Genomic DNA, 22,004 nt, shown 5'->3' with positions numbered 1-22,004 from the left:
CCGACAGGGGGAAGATAATGATACTTCCAGCCAGTTCCCGAGCACCGACAGGGGGAAGACAATGCTACTAATCAGCTCTTTTCTGAGCACTGACAGGGTGCATAAATGTTACTTACCAGCCAGTTACTGAGCACCGACAAGGGACAGACAATGAGAGTTGCCCGAGGTCCAGCAGTTTGAGTCCTCCCAGTGGTAAAGTCGCAATTGCTGACACCTAACAAACAAGAATAATAATAATCATATATGTATTTGTATAGCGCAGCATTCACTGTGCTTTGTGCTCTGTGCGCTGAATAAAATTTGAACAATAGTTTGTGGAACAAAATATAAATTTACATTAAATAACTAAATCCTCATGGTTCAGATCCGACAAGCATGGGCTACTGGAGACCAATTGTGACCTACTGGATTCACCATGGACAGACGCCCTATTGCACAAAGCCTTCCGTTTTTCAAGGACACAAGGACCACATGCACAGACGCCCTATTGCACAAAGTCTCTCGTTTTTCAAGGACACAAGGATCACATGCACAGACGCCCTATTGCACAAAGCCTTCCGTTTTTCAAGGACACAAGGACCACATGCACAGACGCCCTATTGCACAAAGTCTTTAGTTTTTCAAGGACACAAGGGCCACATGCACAGACACCCTATTGCACATAGTCTTTAGTTTTTCAAGGACACAAGGACCACATGCACAGACGCCCTATTGCACAAAGTCTTTAGTTTTTCAAGGACACAAGGGCCACATGCACAGACGCCCTATTGCACAAAGTCTCTCGTTTTTCAAGGACACAAGGACCACATGCATGCATGCACAGACGCCCTATTGCACAAAGTCTTCAGTTTTTCAAGGACACAAAATGAGCCAAGTCTACGTTACCTGCTTCATTCCACTGGAAGGGGACCTGGACATCCGGGAGTTCATCATCACCTGCAACACCCGAAGATTGTGTAGAGACCAGGTTTCTTGATACTCCTACTTTCTACCAAGTGACCTTGACCTTCAACATCATCCAATCAGATGCAAGGACATTATATCTTGCAAAATATGGTTGTGTCTCCATCCAATACTATCACTACTTCCTGAAGGAAACTCTTTACAAGTCATCCTATGAGTGAATGACCTTCAATATGACCAGGACATTTGAGTGAGTGAGTGAGTGAGTGAGTGAGTGAGTGAGTGAGTGAGTGAGTGAGTGAGTGAGTGAGTGAGTGAGTGAGTGAGTGACTATAGTTTATTGCCACTTTTAGCAATATTCTAGCAATATCATGGCGAGGGACACCAGAGTGAGTGAGTGAGTGAGTGAGTGAGTGAGTGAGTGAGTGAGTGAGTGAGTGAGTGAGTGAGTGAGTGAGTGAGTGAGTGAGTGACTATAGTTTATTGCCACTTTTAGCAATATTCTAGCAATATCATGGCGAGGGACACCAGAAATGGGCTTCACACATTGTACCCATGTTTGGAATTGAACCCAGATTTTCGGCGTGATGAGGCTGCCCCACCGCCACCTGGACATTTGACACAATCATGACATGTGATAGATGGTGCGTAAATAAATTGGTGAGGAAACAGGAAAACGTACAACTTTATGGACAACTACTTCTGGTTTACTACAAAAGCGATGTTTCGATGTAGATTCTTGTATGTATCGATAGGTGTTGAGTGTGTTACTCTGAGTTCACCTGAAATTATTGCAAAACCATTTAATATGTCATGAAATAGTCCAAAATTTTGTGAAATTTGAACCATGTTTCAGAATTTGATCTCTAGTTACCTTGATCTCACACATAGGTCACCCAAAAGTTAAAATGATCACGAGCCACCTTAAAGATCACACACAACAAGTATCATCCATAAGTACTCAAGTTATCATCTACACAAGCATTTTTGACACCTTGTTTCCACTTAATAACCTTTTCCTTCAAGATCATCCAATCCTAGGTCAGGGGTATATAGTCGGTACATCACATGTGTATCATCCAATCATAGGTCAGGGGTATATAGTCGGTACATCACATGTGTATCATCCAATCATAGGTCAGGGGTATATAGTCGGTACATCACATGTGTATCATCCAATCATAGGTCAGGGGTATATAGTCGGTAGATCACATGTGTATCACCCAATCATAGGTCAGGGGTACGTAGTCGGTACATAACATGTGTATCATCCAATCATAGGTCAGGGGTATATAGTCGGTACATCACATGTGTATCATCCAATCCTAGGTCAGGGGTATATAGTCGGTACATCACATATGTATCATCCAATCATAGGTCAGGGGTACGTAGTCGGTACATCACATGTGTATCATCCAATCATAGGTCAGGGGTATTTAGTCGGTACATCACATGTGTACCATCCAATCATAGGTCAGGGGTATATAGTCGGTACATCACATGTGTATCATCCAATCATAGGTCAGGGGTATATAGTCGGTACATCACATGTGTATCATCCAATCATAGGTCAGGGGTATATAGTCGGTACATCACATGTGTATCATCCAATCATAGGTCAGGGGTACGTAGTCGGTACATCACATGTGTATCATCCAATCATAGGTCAGGGGTATTTAGTCGGTACATCACATGTGTACCATCCAATCATAGGTCAGGGGTATATAGTCGGTACATCACATGTGTATCATCATAGGTCAGGGGTATATAGTCGGTACATCACATGTGTATCATCCAACCATAGGTCAGGGGTATTTAGTCGGTACATCACATGTGTACCATCCAATCATAGGTCAGGGGTATATAGTCGGTACATCACATGTGTATCATCCAATCATAGGTCAGGGGTATATAGTCGGTACATCACATGTGTATCATCCAATCATAGGTCAGGGGTATATAGTCGGTATATCACATGTGTATCATCCAATCATAGGTCAGGGGTATATAGTCGGTACATCACATGTGTATCATCCAATCCTAGGTCAGGGGTATATAGTCGGTACATCTGTCCCGAGCAAGTGGTTGAGAAAACAAACTGCACTGGCAGCGGAGCTCCAATTCAAACAAACACATTGTTTCGTAAGCTATACTAGATCCAATCCATGGTTACATCAGTGGAGTGAGTGAGTGAGTGAGTTAAAATTTAAAGTCGCACTGGCATTATTTAAGCCAAATAGCAACGAGACCAAGTTAATATATTCACAATAGAGTCATTTATGCAAAGTTATATTCAAAAACAATTTATGAAACTTATTTGAGCATAACAATGTCATGCATACACTTTTAAAACATGGGCTATAGGGGGTACATCAGTGGACACCTACTTGAGTCCGTGTCCGACTCGTCCGGGATATACGCTCCTCCATCTTGAGTGATGCTGGAGACTGAGAGGTCCGGCAGGTCCTCCTCCATGTCCAAACAGGGCAGAGGTGGGCAGCTGCCTTCCCGCGTCTTCCCTTTACTCTTCCCCTTTCCTTTCCCCCCGGTCCATGTGGCTCCCTTTCCGCACCCTCGACCTCGTCCGCGACCTCGACCTCTTCCCCGCTCTGCAGCTGGCTCTGACATACAAACATTGCGCTGAATTGGTCCTACTGAAAGAGAGGAACAAATACGATTTGTTTTCAGTTGTTTCCCGCAAGGCAGTATACTGAATGAGCACCCTCCTACAGCAGTTCACCAGCAATCGTCAGTAAGACGAAGACCAGTGTTTGTTGGTCTGTTTGTTCCTTGTTAAAAGCTGAATGCTTTGTTTGTTTGTTGTTTAACGCTGCACTCAGCAATAATCCAGCTAAATGATGGTCGTCTATCAATAATCATGAGCTTTGGGATACGATGACATACATCAGCCTAGTCAGCTAGCCTGACCACCCAATCCTGTTTGTCGGCTCTTGTCAACCTGACCACCCAATTCTGTTTGTCAGCTCTTACGACAAGCATGAGACAGTGAAACACAATGAAACGCAATCAACCTGACGGCCCAATCCCAGCGCTCTAAGCTGTGACTGATGTGATCGCCATGGAAACTGAAAATTCACAACTGGCACTTTTGGTCTCTTTAGGTCCATTACTTAGGATTACTTACATAGAAGATGAGCAGGGAGTGCACATTGGAGTGGGGGTGCACATTTGAGCCGTGGGTGCACATTGGAGCAGGGGTGCACATTGGAGAAGGGGATGCACATTGGAGCAGGGGGTGCACATTGGAGCCAAGGGTGCACATTGGAGCAGAAGGTGCACACTGGAGCAGGGGGTGCACATTGGAGCAGGGGGTGCACATTGGAGCCGGGGGTGCACATTGGAGCAGGGGGTGCACATTGGAGCAGGGGGTGCACATTGGAGCAGGGGGTGCACATTGGAGCCGGGGGTGCACATTTTTTAGCAGGGGGTAATACAGGGAACATGGTGTGTACATTGGAGCAGGGGGTAATACAGGGAACATGGTGTGTACATTGGAGCAGGGGGTAATACAGGGAACATGGTGTGTACATTGGAGCAGGGGGTAATACAGGGAACATGGTGTGTACATTGGAGCAGGGGGTAATACAGGGAACATGGTGTGTACGTTGGAGCAGGGGGTAATACAGGGGGTAATACAGGGAACATGGTGTGTACATTGGAGCAGGGGGTAATACAGGGAACATGGTGTGTACATTGGAGCAGGGGGTAATACAGGGAACATGGTGTGTACATTGGAGCAGGGGGAAATACAGGGAACATGGTGTGAACATTGGAGCAGGGGGTAATACAGGGAACATGGTGTGTACATTGGAGCAGGGGGTAATACAGGAAACATGGTGTGTACATTGGAGCAGGGGGTAATACAGGGAACATGGTGTGAACATTGGAGCAGGGGGTAATACAGGGAACATGGTGTGTACATTGGAGCAGAAGGTGTACATTGGAGCAGGGGGTAATACAGGGAACATGGTGTGTACATTGGAGCAGGGGGTAATACAGGGGGTCATACAGGGAACATGGTGTGTACATTGGAGCAGGGGGTAATACAAGGGAACATGGTGTGTACATTGGAGCAGGGGGTAATACAGGGAACATGGTGTGTACATTGGAGCAGGGGGTAATACAGGGAACATGGTGTGTACATTGGAGCAGGGGGTAATACAGGGAACATGGTGTGTACATTGGAGCAGGGGGTAATACAGGGAACATGGTGTGTACATTGGAGCAGGGGGTAATACAGGGAACATGGTGTGTACATTGGAGCAGGAGGTAATACAGGGAACATGGTGTGTACATTGGAGAAGGGGGTAATACAGGGAACATGGTGTTTTTATTGGAGCAGGAGGTAATACAAGGGAACATGGTGTGTACATTGGAGCAGGGGGTAATACAGGGAACATGGTGTGTACATTGGAGCAGGGGGTAATACAGGGAACATGGTGTGTACATTGGAGCAGGGGGTAATACAGGGAACATGGTGTGTACATTGGAGCAGGAGGTAATACAGGGAACATGGTGTGTACATTGGAGAAGGGGGTAATACAGGGAACATGGTGTGTACATTGGAGCAGGGGGTAATACAGGGAACATGGTGTTTTTATTGGAGCAGGAGGTAATACAAGGGAACATGGTGTGTACATTGGAGCAGGGGGTAATACAGGGAACATGGTGTGTACATTGGAGCAGGGGGTAATACAGGGAACATGGTGTGTACATTGGAGCAGGGGGTAATACAGGGAACATGGTGTGTACATTGGAGAAGGGGGTAATACAGGGAACATGGTGTGTACATTGGAGAAGGGGGTAATACAGGGAACATGGTGTGTACATTGGAGAAGGGGGTAATACAGGGAACATGGTGTGTACATTGGAGAAGGGGGTAATACAGGGAACATGGTGTGTACATTGGAGCAGGAGGTAATACAGGGAACATGGTGTGTACTGTGACGTTGATACGTCAATGGTGCCCAGCTACTTCTAAAGGGAACAACTAACTATCCTCTCAAAAACAACGTCCAATTTACAATGTCATTGAGTTGGGAGCATATGTGAGAAATGATGTCATGAAAGAACAATGTCTTGCAGTAAAATAAACCATGCCAATGTTTTTCATTGTTCTTTGTAATTTATCGTGTAGCTGTCCAGTGTTCAAAATAAAATAAATTGCCAGGCTGCCATCAGCCCCCCCCCCCCCCCTCCCCCCAGACTTTAGAAGCTGCAGGCCCTGACTAACTCTTCTGGCCGTCATTTTGAACAAAGCTGCAGCTTACTGTGACAAAAAGATGGAGACGGAATTTACTGCATGCCATACGGGCCCATACAAATCTGAAACTACAGGACCCGCACAAAATCTCCCTGCCACGTCTACAGGCACTTGTCCCCTACTCCTTGCTAAACTGCCAAATAGTGACGGTATCATAAGGATTACCGGTAGTAGAAATATGCCCTTTCTAAGGGTTTTGCTATATGTTATCATCATAAGGAATAGTAGACGAAAACTGTTAGCTTCTATCCCTGCTGAGACACGTATTACAATCACTGCAGCTATCTTATATTACTTGCTATTATGAGTGAGTGAGTGAGTGAGTGAGTGAGTGAGTGAGTGAGTGAGTGAGTGAGTGAGTGAGTGAGTGAGTGAGTGAGTGAGTGAGTGAGTGAGTGAGTGAGTGAGTGAGTGAGTTGTTTTAAACGCCACTTTTAACAGTATTTCAGTCATATTGTCTCAGATGTTTACCACTTCGGTGAAACCCAAAAGCATGGGTAGTCCATGAGCCAGAGAAAATTTGACTACCAAACAGAGGGACAAATTACCAATATGATTTTCAGCTAGCTTGATGTCTCAACTGTATAATTTCATGTGATGGACATTTCAGATGCCCAGCTAAATACGATTTTGGCGGCCATTTTCCAAGATGGCGGCCATTTTTTCACTTTTTCTACAGATTTCAGAAATAAGCTTATAACACAGAATTTATTAATTTCAGACAACTTTTATTTACTGATATTGTTTCAGCACTACATTGCACACATTCTGTTATGCTTTTTGTATATCATTGAGTTATAATATTTGAGTTAATGTTGACATTATATAAAGAAATTACCCTTTTTAACATTTTTCTGACATCTTTTCTTTCCAATGCAACGTTGTTGAGTAATAATTCACACCTTATGGTAGATAAAAAATGTCTAATGTATTTTCATATATAAAATACCATTTGGAAGTTAAAACACGATAGTGCATAAACATAAGCAGCCATTTTTCAATATAGTCCACTTTTTCACAGATAATTCAAAAATTAAGAAAGTCGTACATATTGCAACCAAAACTTGTTTTTATATTTCCTAGCTAAATTTCCAAGAATCTAAAGTGTTCAAAGTTAAAATGTACACATTCTGATATTACATTTATATGTGTTTAATAATAACATCAAAAGTATACATATAAACAAAATTCCACTTTCATTCCCACCCTTCTGCAATTAAATGGATCTCTAAGAAACATAGATCAATGTCCGGTACCAACTTAGCGTTAAACTTTCAAATAAAAAATAACATTTGCAGACAAATATAACTTGTTCATAATTCAAAAGCCACCACAGTCCTTCTACTTCACAAATCTTCTACTTCTTAAAAATCAGCATCTAGTAATATCAACTCACCATTTTAAACAGGAGACTGTTTGCTAGAGTTTCATGCCGTTGACATTAACATTGTAACACAATTTAGCATGAATATGGCCAGTACTTGTAACAGTTTCAAGAAAATGTCTATAACTAATAGACATTTCAACAATGAGGATGTCTTATTCTGTCCCAAAACCTGCTATGTGATACACATCCAACTGTCAAATTCAGTCATCTTCATCGCTTGAGTCTTCTGCATCTTGATGTATCTCTTCATCATTGTCATCCATGTTGGAGCAGGGTGACAACTTGCAGGCAGAGGTACATTTAAGACCATTTAATATACATGTGCACTCACGTGGTCGACAAGTACGAGAACATCTGCATGACATCAAACCAAGGACCACTTCTGGAGCTGGCAAGCCCGTCATCCATTTGATTGCCAGATTTCCTGTCTCGTTTATTTCCCAACCATGGCCTGCAGAGGGATCTGGTAAGTCTGGAGAATTTTCAAGGCTCCTCCTCCAAACCGCTGACTGGTAATTAGCACGGAGGGTATGCTGGAAAAGCGCATCTTTACATGGTGGCAGCTGTCCAGATTCAACATCCCCGCCTCTACCTCGAAATATCTGGTAACGCAGCTCATTGACCTTGTTTACCGTTGTGTTGCTGCAATATAGCTGACAGGTAAAGGAGTGGATGATCTTAAACACTTCAGGAGAAAGATGCCACTCAGTACCAAGATCTCCAAAAGCCTTTCTGAAAGTTTCATCTCTTAGAAGCAGTTTTAGAGCCCTCAGCTTGCCGTGACCAGCCAATGCACTCAGAGAGTCACATCCAGTCCATGCATGTAGCCCCAATAAAGCTGCACAAGCTTCACTTCCTAAAGCTTCAGCAAGTTTTGTTATGTCCACAAGCCTCAAACGAGCTTTTGTACCTCGTCTGATAATGATTCTGCTGTTGATCTTTGTGCTGAGAGCAAGACAGATAACTAGCACATCTGTGTCATCTGTGACAAGGACCAGGCCTTGATATTCTTCTGAGGCATGCTTAGCATGCAACAGTAAACGAGTATCAGCTTTCTTCGTGGCATGACTCCAGGCGTGTTACATTTTGCCATCCCTCACTCGTTAACTGAATGCACATACTTCCGTGTGTAACAAACATAGTTTTGTTACCGAGCTGTTTACGTCGCCTTAGCTCTTTCCAACTCTGTGCCAGAAATCTAGTGAGGTTGTTCTTACTCTCGGTACATGCAAGAAGTCGTCTCCAGTTTTTCAGTTTGTGTCCTTCTCTTATCTGTGTGAAGATAATGCCTTCAGTTGAACCCCGATTCAGACGCTCAGCTGACTTTATTGACTGTTCCCTGTACACGTCAAACACCACATCAATTCTGTTACATCCCTGACCAGCATGCAACATCTGGGCAAATACTCGATCAGACAGCTCATCAAATGTGTGATTTTCGCCGTGGATTTTCTGAATGATGGCCATAGCATCAAGAAGAGCAGCACTTTGGGTGGGGGTACCATCTGCAAACGACACTTTAGTCTCCAAGTGTTTTGCCAGAGCAGATTTATTTGTCTTTTTCATTGTGCCATCACCATTTGCAAGAGACCAGGGTAGTGGACCTAGAGGGTGGCTCAGCACATCACGCATGTCTAACCTTCTGTTCTGGGCAATGAGAACCATATTTGCAAACACTCTTCTGTCAGCTTTTAGGATGATTTCTGTGTTTGTACACTTGCTTGTTTTCTTGTTAATGTCCGTAAATGATTTCAAATTCATCTTCTTCACGGTGTTGTAGAAACCTTCACCCTTCTGAAGCCGTTCTGCTTGGAACGCCTGATAAGCTTCCTCTCCCTTTTGCCTTGATGTCAAAAGATCGGCAGAAACATCAGGGGGGGCCACTGCTCCAGTGGATATGCAAACAAGATCTGAATCTTCAGAAAGGGGGTTTGTCCAGTTCTCCAATGTATCAACTAATGATCTGATGTCAGATTCATCTCTACGAATGCGTGGCCTGTCCAGGTCTGAATGGCTAAGGGAAGGTGACTGCACTGAAATTTGTTCACGTAGTTGTCTCTGTGCTCTGTGTTCAGCAGTGAGATAGTAGCGTGACACGGTCCCTGGCTTGAGACTGAACCCTCGTGTTCCACCAGCAGTTTGGGTGTCTTTGTTTACAGTTTCTTCTGTGGTCTGATCAACTGCAATCCTGCCAAAGGGATTCATTTTCCTCAGTTGAACAGAGAAACCCTTGTTGCGAAAGTGCTCATACATCCATGGACTTGTCTCCTTTAACCGAGTCATCTGAGCAAAGTACACAGGAAGAAACCGTGCATAGTTGGTTTTGTTCATTGCAAAGCACCAAGGTATGACATTTCTGATGCAAGCAAGATGAAGATGCCAGTCTCCTTCTCTATCAGCACGAAGTAGGCCAAGCAGAATATCCACCATGTCAATGTAAGTCATCCAAAAGGCTGAGAGTTGACCTCTTTCATGGCGCAAGACATTTAGGTGACTCATGAACATTTCAGAAATTTCCTTGTATGATTCATCCCTCAATACATCATCCTGTGATTTATGACAAATGGTCTGATGGAGCTTACCTATTTGGATTTTCGCATCACTCAGCTTTGCTAGGCTTTCAGGATGATGGATCTCAAGCCATTCCACAAATCCATTCCATGCTAGCCTCATCAGGGCTTCATATACCAGCTTGTGCAATGGACTGCTCGATTATACTGTTTTCCCTCCAGTACCTTACTGATAGATCCTTCAGCAATGACTCCGGATTCTACTGCAAGGTCACGAAGTCCTGCATCACCAAACCTTTTTCCAATTGCTGACATGAAATTGCAAATCGTGTGAAAGTTTCCCATCATCAATACAATGCCTTTAAACTTGTCAGGGTTTTTCCACACGATTTCTGTAGCTTTTGAATACAGTGCCTGGTCGAAAACAACAGCAATATTCTGAAGCTGTAGAGATGATTGTACAGCAAGAGATTGATGCAGAATTTCTTGCACAGTTGCCATTTCTGTTGCTGGAGCATTAATTGTGGGCATGTAACCAACTGTATGAGCGAATACCTCCATGTCATCTCTTGTCAGTATGTTATATCCTGTCCAAGAACTTATTGTCTGATTTGTTGGATCATGCATTCTGACAAGAATCCAGAGTAAGTTTTGCTGGTGTGCACTTGTTTTTGCGACTTCAAATTCAGTAGAAAGGTCAGCTGGCACAATGGGGGGTGGACCTTCCCTTTTCCCCACAGTGTAGATAGGAGATTTAAAGTTTTGATCAGCTCAACATTACCTGTCAGTGTTTTTATTACCCATGGCAGAAGAATGTGCTTTGGCGTTATTACTTTGCCAACAGTAACAGCAGCAACAATGTCCTGGGCAATGGACCATGAAAGTCTGCTAATGCGAGTTGAGGGTGTCTCTTTGCCACCAAGTAACAGATTCAGAAACCTTATGACACTACTGGGTAAAGAAGAATATGTGGAATTCAATTCTTCAGGACGTGGAGGCCAAGGCTGTTCTTTGATTTCACTCTTTATTTGTCCACGTAAGAACATCGCTGTATCACTGACTAATGTTTCATATTTATCATCTGACTTTGCATTCAGTTTGTCCTTCAATGAAACATAATCAGCAGCTATAGTTTCAAGCAACAAGTTGTCAGGTCTGATGTATACCCTCCGTCCCACAGTGAAAAAATGCAAAGATTCTTTAAATTCAGCCTCAAGTGTCCGACGAAGATGATACTTAGTTGCATCTGTAACTTCATGAATCCCCTGTTCATTCATTAACATTACAAGATCTGATGTCAAGTCAGTGAGAGGAAGAATACGGGGACTTGAAAAGAGATCATCCCTAATTTTGTCAAACAATATGCTGAGAGCAGCCTTCTCTGATTTTTGATAGGAGTCATCAGATTGTATTTCAGAAGGAATATTTGTTCCTCTTGCTCTTGTATAGTTTTTGTAGCATGTCCTGTGGTAATGTGCTTCTGCTGCAACAATGTCGCGTGATGTAAGAGCGAGGATTCTCTCATCAAGGCGTTCTGTTGCGATCTCACGGACAGTTTTGTCAGCTCTTAGCTCTGCTGCTGGCTTCAAAGGTTCACGGCTGTTTGACCTTTTAATATATTTTGTCTGTCTTTCACAGAAAATACATGTTTTGTCATATACTGTTGAAGGTGCAAGTCCTTTTTTACGAGATTGCCTCGAACAGGAATCCCCAGATTCACTTGCAGAATGTTCTGTTGCTAGTTTAGCCAGTGCCTTTTTATGGGTAAACTCTGATCTACACTTCCTGTGATACTGTACAGTATCAGGCAATGTCTGATCAGCCTCTACAAGTTTAACCAGTGGTTCAAACTGTCTTACATGAGCAGCTTCACATAGAGTCATCCATGAGCTGTCATCTTTGGGGCTTGTCAAGTCTACCGGAGATGACTCTTGACCACATAAAATGCAAAGGTTACTGTCTATCTTCCGTCGTTTTAAGACTGTTTCATGGTCTGACATTTTGCTCTTGACTCAAAGATAAGTTATCTGCCTGTAACAACAGAAAAAAAATCATTTTACTTACAATTTAAAAAAAGAGTAAATACTCACATAATTACTGGTCCCTGCTACAAAGTCTGATGAGAGTTATCTCCCTTGAATAGCAGACAGCTCATGTTAGACAGGTTTTATTAAAGAACAGTATAATTAATACTGTAAGACACTTTTGTATTGACATGTACAATCTTGACAGTACCATAATTGTCTGAGTGTTGTTGTTTTAACTTTATCTTGCTATAAAATCAAATATACTCACGAAAATCATCCTCCAAGTAAACTGTCAACTCCATGCTTGTTGGGTGTCAGTGGAAAGGACCAGTCATTGCATCAATTTTATATAAACACAGATGCATTGTATTTATCCATTAACTGACAACAGACAGTAGTTTCAGATGTAATTGGGGAATTATCTTTTTTGTTGCACAATTTAAGGTCTCATTTTGAGTAATTAAACTTCATATGAAAGAAAATATTGTTGTTTTTTTTCTTGCAGGGTTTTAAATAGATAATGTTTATTTTAACTATGGTAATATATGCAAAATTTAATTGCTTTTGTATTAAACTGAAATGCAGAGATTTCATCAAATATTGGGTTAGTAGTCGGAAATTTGTGTGTAAATTTTGAGAACATTTTGAGCAAGGATAACCGGCTTTGCAGTGCAAGAAAACAATGTAATTTCTGTGATCACTTATTATTATAAATACAACAAACAGCTGTTATCAATCACAAAATTTCAATGCTATGTAAAGTCATAACACTGAAGTAAACAATTCTTAATGTCTTTGCATAATAAAAAAATATTTTTTTTAATAGATTTTTCAATATAATTTGATAACAGAAAAATATTTATTACATAAAACCATACAAATTGTATATCAAAATGTGTGGAATTTAGTGCCTGACACATTTCATTACACAAAAACTGTCTAGGAATTGTAAATTCTGTTTTTCATGCTTATTTCTGAAATTTGGAGCAAATTGGAAACAAATGGCGGCCATCTTGAAAATGGCGGCCAAAATGACATTTAGCTGGACATGTGAGATGTCCATCATGTGATTTCATGTAGTTTTGACATCAGGCTATCTGAAAACCACAATGGAAATTTGTCCCTCCATTTGGTAGTCAAACATAAAAATCAGGGGTCTGGCTCATGGACTAGGGTATGGTGCTGACAAACCTAGAAACATAATCAGGGCGAACTGGGATTCGAACCCACAATCATAGGTTTCTGGCGTGCCCAAGGGCCGCAACTCTGCCCAGCGAGTCGCGGCGCCCTGGTATTATCGATGAGTGAGTGAATGCTGTTATACACGGGACACACAGGAAGTATTTACAAACAAACTTCAACAGCAAGTACCTCGCTTCTCTTCCTCCAACTTGTCCCCGACAGAGTCCTCGTCCGAGTCACTGAACGTGTATCTGGCTGGTGTCTTCGTGCACCTGGAGTCACCAACATGAACATCAGCACGGCCAATCACTTTATGCAAATCAGCAAACAACAGCCACTTATTGGAGTAAAATAGAAAGGACTTAATATTCTACAAAATTATTGTAACCAACCAATGATCAGTCTTTTTCATGGTCGACCCATGAAGATCTGAAGTAGAATAGGTCTGGAGGTCGGGCTCGCTGACTTGGTTGATGCATGTCATCGTATCCCAATTGCTTGAATCAAAGCTCATAATGTCAATCACTGGAGTGTCTGATCCAGACTCGATTGCCGTAAAAAAAATTAGAATTTTGCTGAGTGCGGCATTAAACAACAAATAAACAAACAAACAAATTTGTTCATGGTCCACAAAGGATGAGTGAGTTGGTTTGGTTTTACGCCTCTTTTAGCAATATTCCAGCAATATCACGGCAGGGGACACCAGAAATGGGCTTCACACATTGTACCCATGTCGTGAATCCAACCTGGGTCTTTGTCATGACGAGCAAATGCTTTAACTACTAGGCTACCCGACCAACCCCAAGTGACCTATAAATCCACAACATTGCTTGTCATGATGAGCAAACGCTTTAACTACTAGGCTACCCGACCAACCCCACGTGACCTATGAATCCACAACATTGCTTGTCATGACAAGCAAATGCTTTAACTACTAGGCTTCCCGACCAACCCCACGTGACCTATGAATCCACAACATTGCTTGTCATGATGAGCAAATGCTTTAACCACTAGGCTACCCGACCACCCCCACGTGACCTATAAATCCACAACATTGCTTGTCATGACGAGCAAACGCTTTAACTACTAGGCTACCCGACCAACCCCACGTGACCTATGAATCCACAACATTGCTTGTCATGATGAGCAAATGCTGTAACCACTAGGCTACCCGACCAACCCCACGTGACCTATAAATCCACAACATTGCTTGTCATGATGAGCAAATGCTTTAACCACTAGGCTACCCGACAACCCCAACGTGACCTATGAATCCACAACATTGCTTGTCATGATGAGCAAATGCTGTAACCACTAGGCTACCCGACCAACCCCATGTGACCTATAAATCCACAACATCGCTTGTCATGATGAGCAAATGCTTTAACTACTAGGCTACCCGACCACCCGCACGTGACCTATAAATCGACAACATCGCTTGTCATGATGAGCAAACGCTTTAACCACTAGGCTACCCGACCACCCCCACGTGACCTATAAATCCACAACATTGCTTGTCATGATGAGCAAATGCTTTAACCACTAGGCTACCCGACCACCCCAACGTGACCTATAAATCCACAACATTGCTTCTCATGATGAGCAAACGCTTTAACTACTAGGCTACCCGACCACCCCCACGTGACCTATAAATCCACAACATTGCTTGTCATGACGAGCAAACGCTTTAACTACTAGGCTACCCGACCACCCCCACGTGACCTATAAATCCACAACATTGCTTGTCATGACGAGCAAACGCTTTAACTACTAGGCTACCCGACCACCCGCACGTGACCTATAAATCCACAACATTGCTTGTCACGACGAGCAAACGCTTTAACTACTAGGCTACCCGACCACCCCCACGTGACCTATAAATCCACAACATTGCTTGTCATGATGAGCAAATGCTTTAACCACTAGGCTACCCGACCACCCCCACGTGACCTATAAATCCACAACATTGCTTGTCATGATGAGCAAATGCTTTAACTACTAGGCTACCCAACCAACCCCAAGTGACCTATGAATCCACAACATTGCTTGTCATGATGAGCAAATGCCTTAACCACTAGGCTACCCGACCACCCCCACGTGACCTATAAATCCACAACATTGCTTGTCATGACAAGCAAACGCTTTAACTACTAGGCTACCCGACCAACCCCACGTGACCTATGAATCCACAACATTGCTTGTCATGATGAGCAAACGCTTTAACCACTAGGCTACCCGACCACCCCCACGTGACCTATAAATCCACAACATTGCTTGTCATGACGAGCAAACGCTTTAACTACTAGGCTACCCGACCAACCCCACGTGACCTATGAATCCACAACATTGCTTGTCATGATGAGCAAACGCTTTAACCACTAGGCTACCCGACCATCCCCACGTGACCTATAAATACACAACATTGCTTGTCGTGATGAGCAAACGCTTTAACCACTAGGCTACCCGACCAACCCCCACGTGACCTATAAATACACAACATTGCTTGTCATGATGAGCAAATGCTTTAACCACTAGGCTACCAGACCACCCCCACGTGACCTATGAATCCACAACATTGCTTGTCATGATGAGCAAACGCTTTAACCACTAGGCTACCCGACCACCCCCACGTGACCTGTAAATCCACAACATTGCTTGTCATGATGAGCAAACGCTTTAACCACTAGGCTACCCGACCACCCCCCAATGACCTATAAATCCACAACATTGCTTGTCATGACAAGCAAACGCTTTAACCACTAGGCTACCCGACCACCCCCCAATGACCTATAAATCCACAACATTGCTTCTCATGACAAGCAAACGCTTTAACTACTAGGCTACCCGACCACCCCCACGTGACCTATGAATCCACAACATTGCTTGTTATGATGAGCAAATGCTTTAACCACTAGGCTACCAGACCACCCCCACGTGACCTACAAATCCACAACATTGCTTGTCATGATGAGCAAATGCTTTAACTACTAGGCTACCCGACCAACCCCACGTGACCTATGAATCCACAACATTGCTTGTCATGATGAGCAAATGCTTTAACCACTAGGCTACCCGACCACCAAATGCTTTAACCACTAGGCTACCCGACCACCCCAACGTGACCTATAAATCCACAACATTGCTTGTCATGATGAGCAAACGCTTTAACCACTAGGCTACCCGACCAACCCCACGTGACCTATGAATCCACAACACTTCAGTCCTTACCTCTAAGGCCGGGCTGACCTATAAATCCACAACACTTCAGTCCTTACCTCTTAGGCCGGGCTGACCTATAAATCCACAACACTTCAGTCCTTACCTCTTAGGCCGGGCTGACCTATAAATCCACAACATGTCAGTCCTTACCTCTTAGGCCGGGCTGACCTATAAATCCACAACATGTCAGTCCTTACCTCTTAGGCCGGGCTGACCTATAAATCCACAACACTTCAGTCCTTACTTCTTAGGCCAGGCTGACCTATGAATCCACAACACTTCAGTCCTTACCTCTTAGGCCGGGCTGACCTATAAATCCACAACACTTCAGTCCTTACCTCTTAGGCCGGGCTGACCTATAAATCCACAACACTTCAGTCCTTACCTCTTAGGCCGGGCTGACCTATAAATCCACAACACTTCAGTCCTTACCTCTTAGGCCGGGCTGACCTATAAATCCACAACACTTCAGTCCTTACCTCTTAGGCCAGGCTGACCTATAAATCCACAACACTTCAGTCCTCTTACCTCTTAGGCCGGGCTGACCCATAAATCCACAACACTTCAGTCCTTACCTCTTAGGCCGGGCTGACCTGGACTTCTCTCTTTTGACTTCCAAATCCATCTCAGGTAGATAGTTGGCGTCAACTTCCTTCAGCAGAGACGTATGGTCCACAGAAAGCCCTGCAGAAACACAGGGTCTTACCAGGTGCAATATCATGCCCTACAGAAACACAGGGTCTTACCAGGTGCAATATCATGCCCTACAGAAACACAGGGTCTTACCAGGTGCAATATCATGCCCTGCAGAAACACAGGGTCTTACCAGGTGCAATATCATGCCCTGCAGAAACACAGGGTCTTACCAGGTGCAATATCATGCCCTGCAGAAACACAGGGTCTTACCAGGTGCAATATCATGCCCTACAGAAACACAGGGTCTTACCAGGTGCAATATCATGCCCTACAGAAACACAGGGTCTTACCAGGTGCAATATCATGCCCTACAGAAACACCAATCCAATCTGTGACTGGACGCAACTTATTAATACTGCAAGTCTTGTTGGATGCAAGAAAGAATCATTCAACTTATCAAAATTGTAGACTGTATGTCACAAATATATACTCAACAACAAAAGTTCCTGCGACACCAATATCTTAGTGTATTTTTCAAATAAGTAATGTTTGGTTTTCAATATTGTTGTACATGTATGGAATCAAGTCACAAAAACGCAACTACGACAGAAAAGCATGCATTCCATGCGAAACTTGACTTTTATGCAAGCCCCATGCATTTCACAACCAAAGAAATGGGTATAAAAACATGTGCGTTAACGGAATTCCATATGCATTGTTTAGCATCATGCTGACAACAACCACTCAGAAAAACAACAAAATTACGCAATTATTGAACATTACGAAATGCCACGCCTGTCCGAAAATGAGCGTCTGCAAGCCATTGGTATGCTTGAAGCAGGATCGAGTCAACCATGAGGTTGCAAGACAATTTAACGTCCACAGAAACACCATTTGGTGTTTATGACAAAGTTGGCAACAGACGAATGCAGTCAGAGACCATCCTCGGAGTGGCAGGCCACACGTAACCAATAATCGACAAGACAACTGGATTCGAACAACACGTCTACAAAATCGATTCCAGCCAGCAACAGTGACTGCAAGAAACATCCCTAGCCTTCGACGAATATCTTCACAAACCGTACGTCATCGCCTCAGATAAGCAGAGATTGTCGCCAGAAGACCCACCAGACGTCCCATTTTGACAGGAAACCACCATCAAGCACGTCTACAGTGGTGCAGACAGAGTCTACGCTGGACGGCCATACAGTGGGGACAAGTTCTATTCACTGACCAGTCTCGTTTTCACCTCAGCCACAATGATAGACGGATTCAAGTGTACCGAGATGTCGAGGTGAACGTTACTTCAATCATTGTCTCATGGAAGAAGATCGGTTCGGGGGCGGCAACGTTATGGTATGGGGTGGGATTACAGCAAGACGTAGTGGTAGAGGGAAATCTCAATGGACAGCGCTACCGCGACGAGATCATCGGCCCTGTTGTTCTACCGTTTTTGCGTCGTCATGGCCCAGGCATTACCTTTCAACATGACAACGCCCGGCCTCATATTGAACGACTTGTTCAGGATTCTTTTCAACAAAACATCATGAATGTCATCCCCTGGCCGGCTCGCTCCCCTGATCTCTCACCAATCAAGCACATACCCGTGAAGATACCGGGGTAGAATAGGTCTTCAGCAACCCATGCTTGCCGTGAAGATACCGGGGTAGAATAGGTCTTCAGCAACCCATGCTTGCCGTGAAGATACCGGGGTAGAATAGGTCTTCAGCAACCCATGCTTGCCGTGAAGATTCCGGGGTAGAATAGGTCTTCAGCAACCCATGCTTGCCGTGAAAGGTGACTATGAGAACAGAGAACAGCACACCACACCACTGCCACAATCTCCAATGACGATGCCTTTTGGCCCAACGCAGACGTTCATTTCGATGTCGATCAGTGAGTATGGGTCCAACATATGGCATTGTACGGTTGCTGCAGTCCTGGTAGCCGGAAGTGTACGATCACGAAGATGCCGACGAACAATATGACCATCCTGACGTGGTGTAGTTACACGACGTTGACCCGGACGTGGTCGATCTCTGGTGGTTCTTGTCTGCTGGTATCTGCTCAGTAGCCTGAGGACTGTTGAATGATGGCATTGAAACCGTTGTGCAACGACTCTACTTGACGTACCAACTTGAAGCATGCCCAAGGCACGTTCACGTTCCTCTGCTGTTAATCTTGGCATTTCTTGTGTCAGTACCCTTTACGTCTGCAGCAACACGTGATGTGGCTTTTAAAAGTCTGTCTTTTATAGCCCTATTCTGCATGCTTCCCGTGAAACAAAACACGTTTTCCATGATGTGCACGCAATTTGTTGTGTTTTGGCATTTTCGCTCACAAAAAATTTAGGAATGTGTTTTGACGAGCTGTTCTTCTTCATGCTTCGTCCAGCCTGTGAGCCCCCATACACATGCCTTGAACACCCAGTATGTATTACTGAGAGTCCCCAGAATGCCAAGTAGACAGATCCAGGCAAATCACGGGAAACATAAGCTAGACTTACTGCTACAAAATATATTTTTCTCTGTATTGGACTGTTATCAAAGAAACGGAAGTTAACAAGATCAAGATTCGGGTTAGAATAGGTCTTCAGCAACCCATGCTTGATGCAACAGACGACCGTGCTTGTCGTAAGAGGCAACTAACGGGATCGGGTGGTCAGGCTTGCTGACTTGGTTGATGCATGTCAGTGTATCTCAACTGCACAGATCGATGCTCATGATTATCAATTATTTACAGACTGCTGTCATATAGCTGGAATGTGGCTGAGTGCAGATATAAACAGACATACACAAACAAATGTAGCGGCCATAAAATTTCCGAGTCCCGTGATGGGATTCGAACCACGGACCTTCTGATCCGAGGTCGGACGCCTTGTCCACATGACCAAAGAGGTTAACCCCGTCAGCAAGCTGACAAGGTAAGGATGTCATCTGTGGGATGACTCCACGCCCTGCTACATACTCCCCCGTCAACAGAAGGCACGTCCCGGGCCGCATAGTAGGGTACTGAGGCTTATTTTGCTCAAATTTAATATGAACGTGCTCAGCCCCACGTTGGGCGCCAATGTAGCGGCCATAAAATTTCCGAGTCCCGTGATGGGATTCGAACCACGGACCTTCTGATCCGAGATCGGACGCCTTGTCCACATGACCAAAGAGGTTAACCCCGTCAGCAAGCTGACAAGGTAAGGATGTCATCTGTGGGATGACTCCACGCCCTGCTACACAAACATGACTGATCATTTATACCATCAACTGCATTGGGAATTTCTGTTCATTTACTGCCAACTGGAAAGCCAATAACAATGAACATTTATCAGAGGACAAAATTACCTTCCCCTAGGTCAAGGTCATTGTGGCCATCACCTCTTCTCTGCCTGCTGTCAAGGTCCATGTTGACCATCTGGAGTGACCTCCCTTCTCCGGACACCTCAACAAAACTGGCGTCCTGCTTCAGGTGCAGACGGAAGGGATGCTTGGCCTTCTCGACCTTCTCGGCCTTCACGGTGCAAGGCCCATCCTCACTACTCAGGGAGTTTTCCTTCTGCTCATCGAGAGATTCTATCTCTGCCTCCAGGGCTCGGATTTTTTCAAATGGGCAAATTGTCTCCTCTGTTGACTTGAGATGTTCTTCTGTTTTACATAATTTCTCACCACTCAGAGACCGTTTTCTTTTCCTTCTGTGACTCTGAAGAAGAACATATTCCCATCTGAAGCCAATGATAGTCATGTTCATAGTGCACATTCAGCATTATCATTATTAATAATAATAATAATAATAATAATAATAACAACAATAATAATAAGAGTTTGCCACTCACGTGGCTATATCCCCCGCCCCTGTTGCAGAATTTATGACAAAATTAAATCTAAACAAACCCTAACCTTTTTTAACCGAGGTGGAACTTGTCATGGAAATTGTAAAAAAAAGATGAGTTTGGAACCTCAGTCCATCTTGTTACCATGGAAACGTAAAAAATAAATATTTCTAAAATTTCTCAATAGCAAAAGGCACCAGTTCAGTATGTATCTGACAGACCTGCAAAGTGTGATGAAAAAATATTGAACGGTTTATGAGTTATGCTCCGGAAACGAAACGTGACGGACGGACAGATGTACGGATGGACGGACAGAGCCCGTTTCTATATAATAACATTAATAATAATATGGTGCTGTAATCCTTGCACACGCATCCTCTAAGCTCTGAGACATTTATTACCCTGGTCAAAGGATCAGCGTGCACTCAACAATCATTCTCAGCTCCCTGGGGAGTATAGAACCCAAGCTGTCTGTTCGGCGCTAGAAGGTTAACAACCACATTGCTATCTCATCCTACCGGGTACCCATTCACTGCTGGGTGAACAGAGGCACACTTTGAACAAAGTCACTTGCCCGAGGAGACACTTCATGTGTTGTATGTGCTTCAGTGTGGGGAGGACAGAGTCCCCAGAAACACACGGGAGCCAATGGGCCCAACACGGTCCCCCATCCAAGGACTCTCCGCGACCAACGTTGTTTAACTTCACCTGATTTGTGACCTGAGCGCTGTGCACAGCACAGGACTTGGTGCCACCACATTATTACTAGTCACCATTCACTACTAGTCAATCCTGGTACATTACTAGTCACCATTCACTACTAGTCAATCCTGGTACATTACTAGTCACCATTCACTGCTAGTCAATCCTGGTACAATACTAGTCACCATTCACTACTAGTCAATCCTGGTACAATACTAGTCACCATTCACTACTAGTCAATCCTGGTACATTACTAGTCACCATTCACTACTAGTCAATCCTGGTACAATACTAGTCACCATTCACTACTAGTCAATCCTGGTACAATACT

General features: G+C 43.9%; 1 protein-coding gene across 1 annotated transcript in view; it reads right to left on the bottom strand.

Annotated features, from left to right (window-relative positions):
• Positions 1-22,004, bottom strand: part of LOC124124690 (helicase-like transcription factor) — a 74,482-nt gene that overhangs the window by 39,674 nt on the left and 12,804 nt on the right. The window contains exons 8-13 of the mRNA XM_048395310.1: positions 20,487-20,841; positions 17,088-17,196; positions 13,483-13,565; positions 3,291-3,557; positions 886-936; positions 117-214 (exon numbers count right to left, since the gene is read on the bottom strand). Coding sequence (XP_048251267.1) covers positions 117-214; positions 886-936; positions 3,291-3,557; positions 13,483-13,565; positions 17,088-17,196; positions 20,487-20,841 — 963 coding nt within the window. The remainder of the gene's footprint in view (positions 1-116; positions 215-885; positions 937-3,290; positions 3,558-13,482; positions 13,566-17,087; positions 17,197-20,486; positions 20,842-22,004) is intronic.

Source organism: Haliotis rufescens, unplaced genomic scaffold, assembly GCF_023055435.1.
Source record: "Haliotis rufescens isolate VD_foot unplaced genomic scaffold, xgHalRufe1.0.p SCAF_14, whole genome shotgun sequence".
Lineage (NCBI taxonomy): Eukaryota > Metazoa > Mollusca > Gastropoda > Lepetellida > Haliotidae > Haliotis > Haliotis rufescens.
Note: the sequence above shows the minus strand (reverse complement) of the source record. Positions and strands in the feature narration are given on the sequence as shown.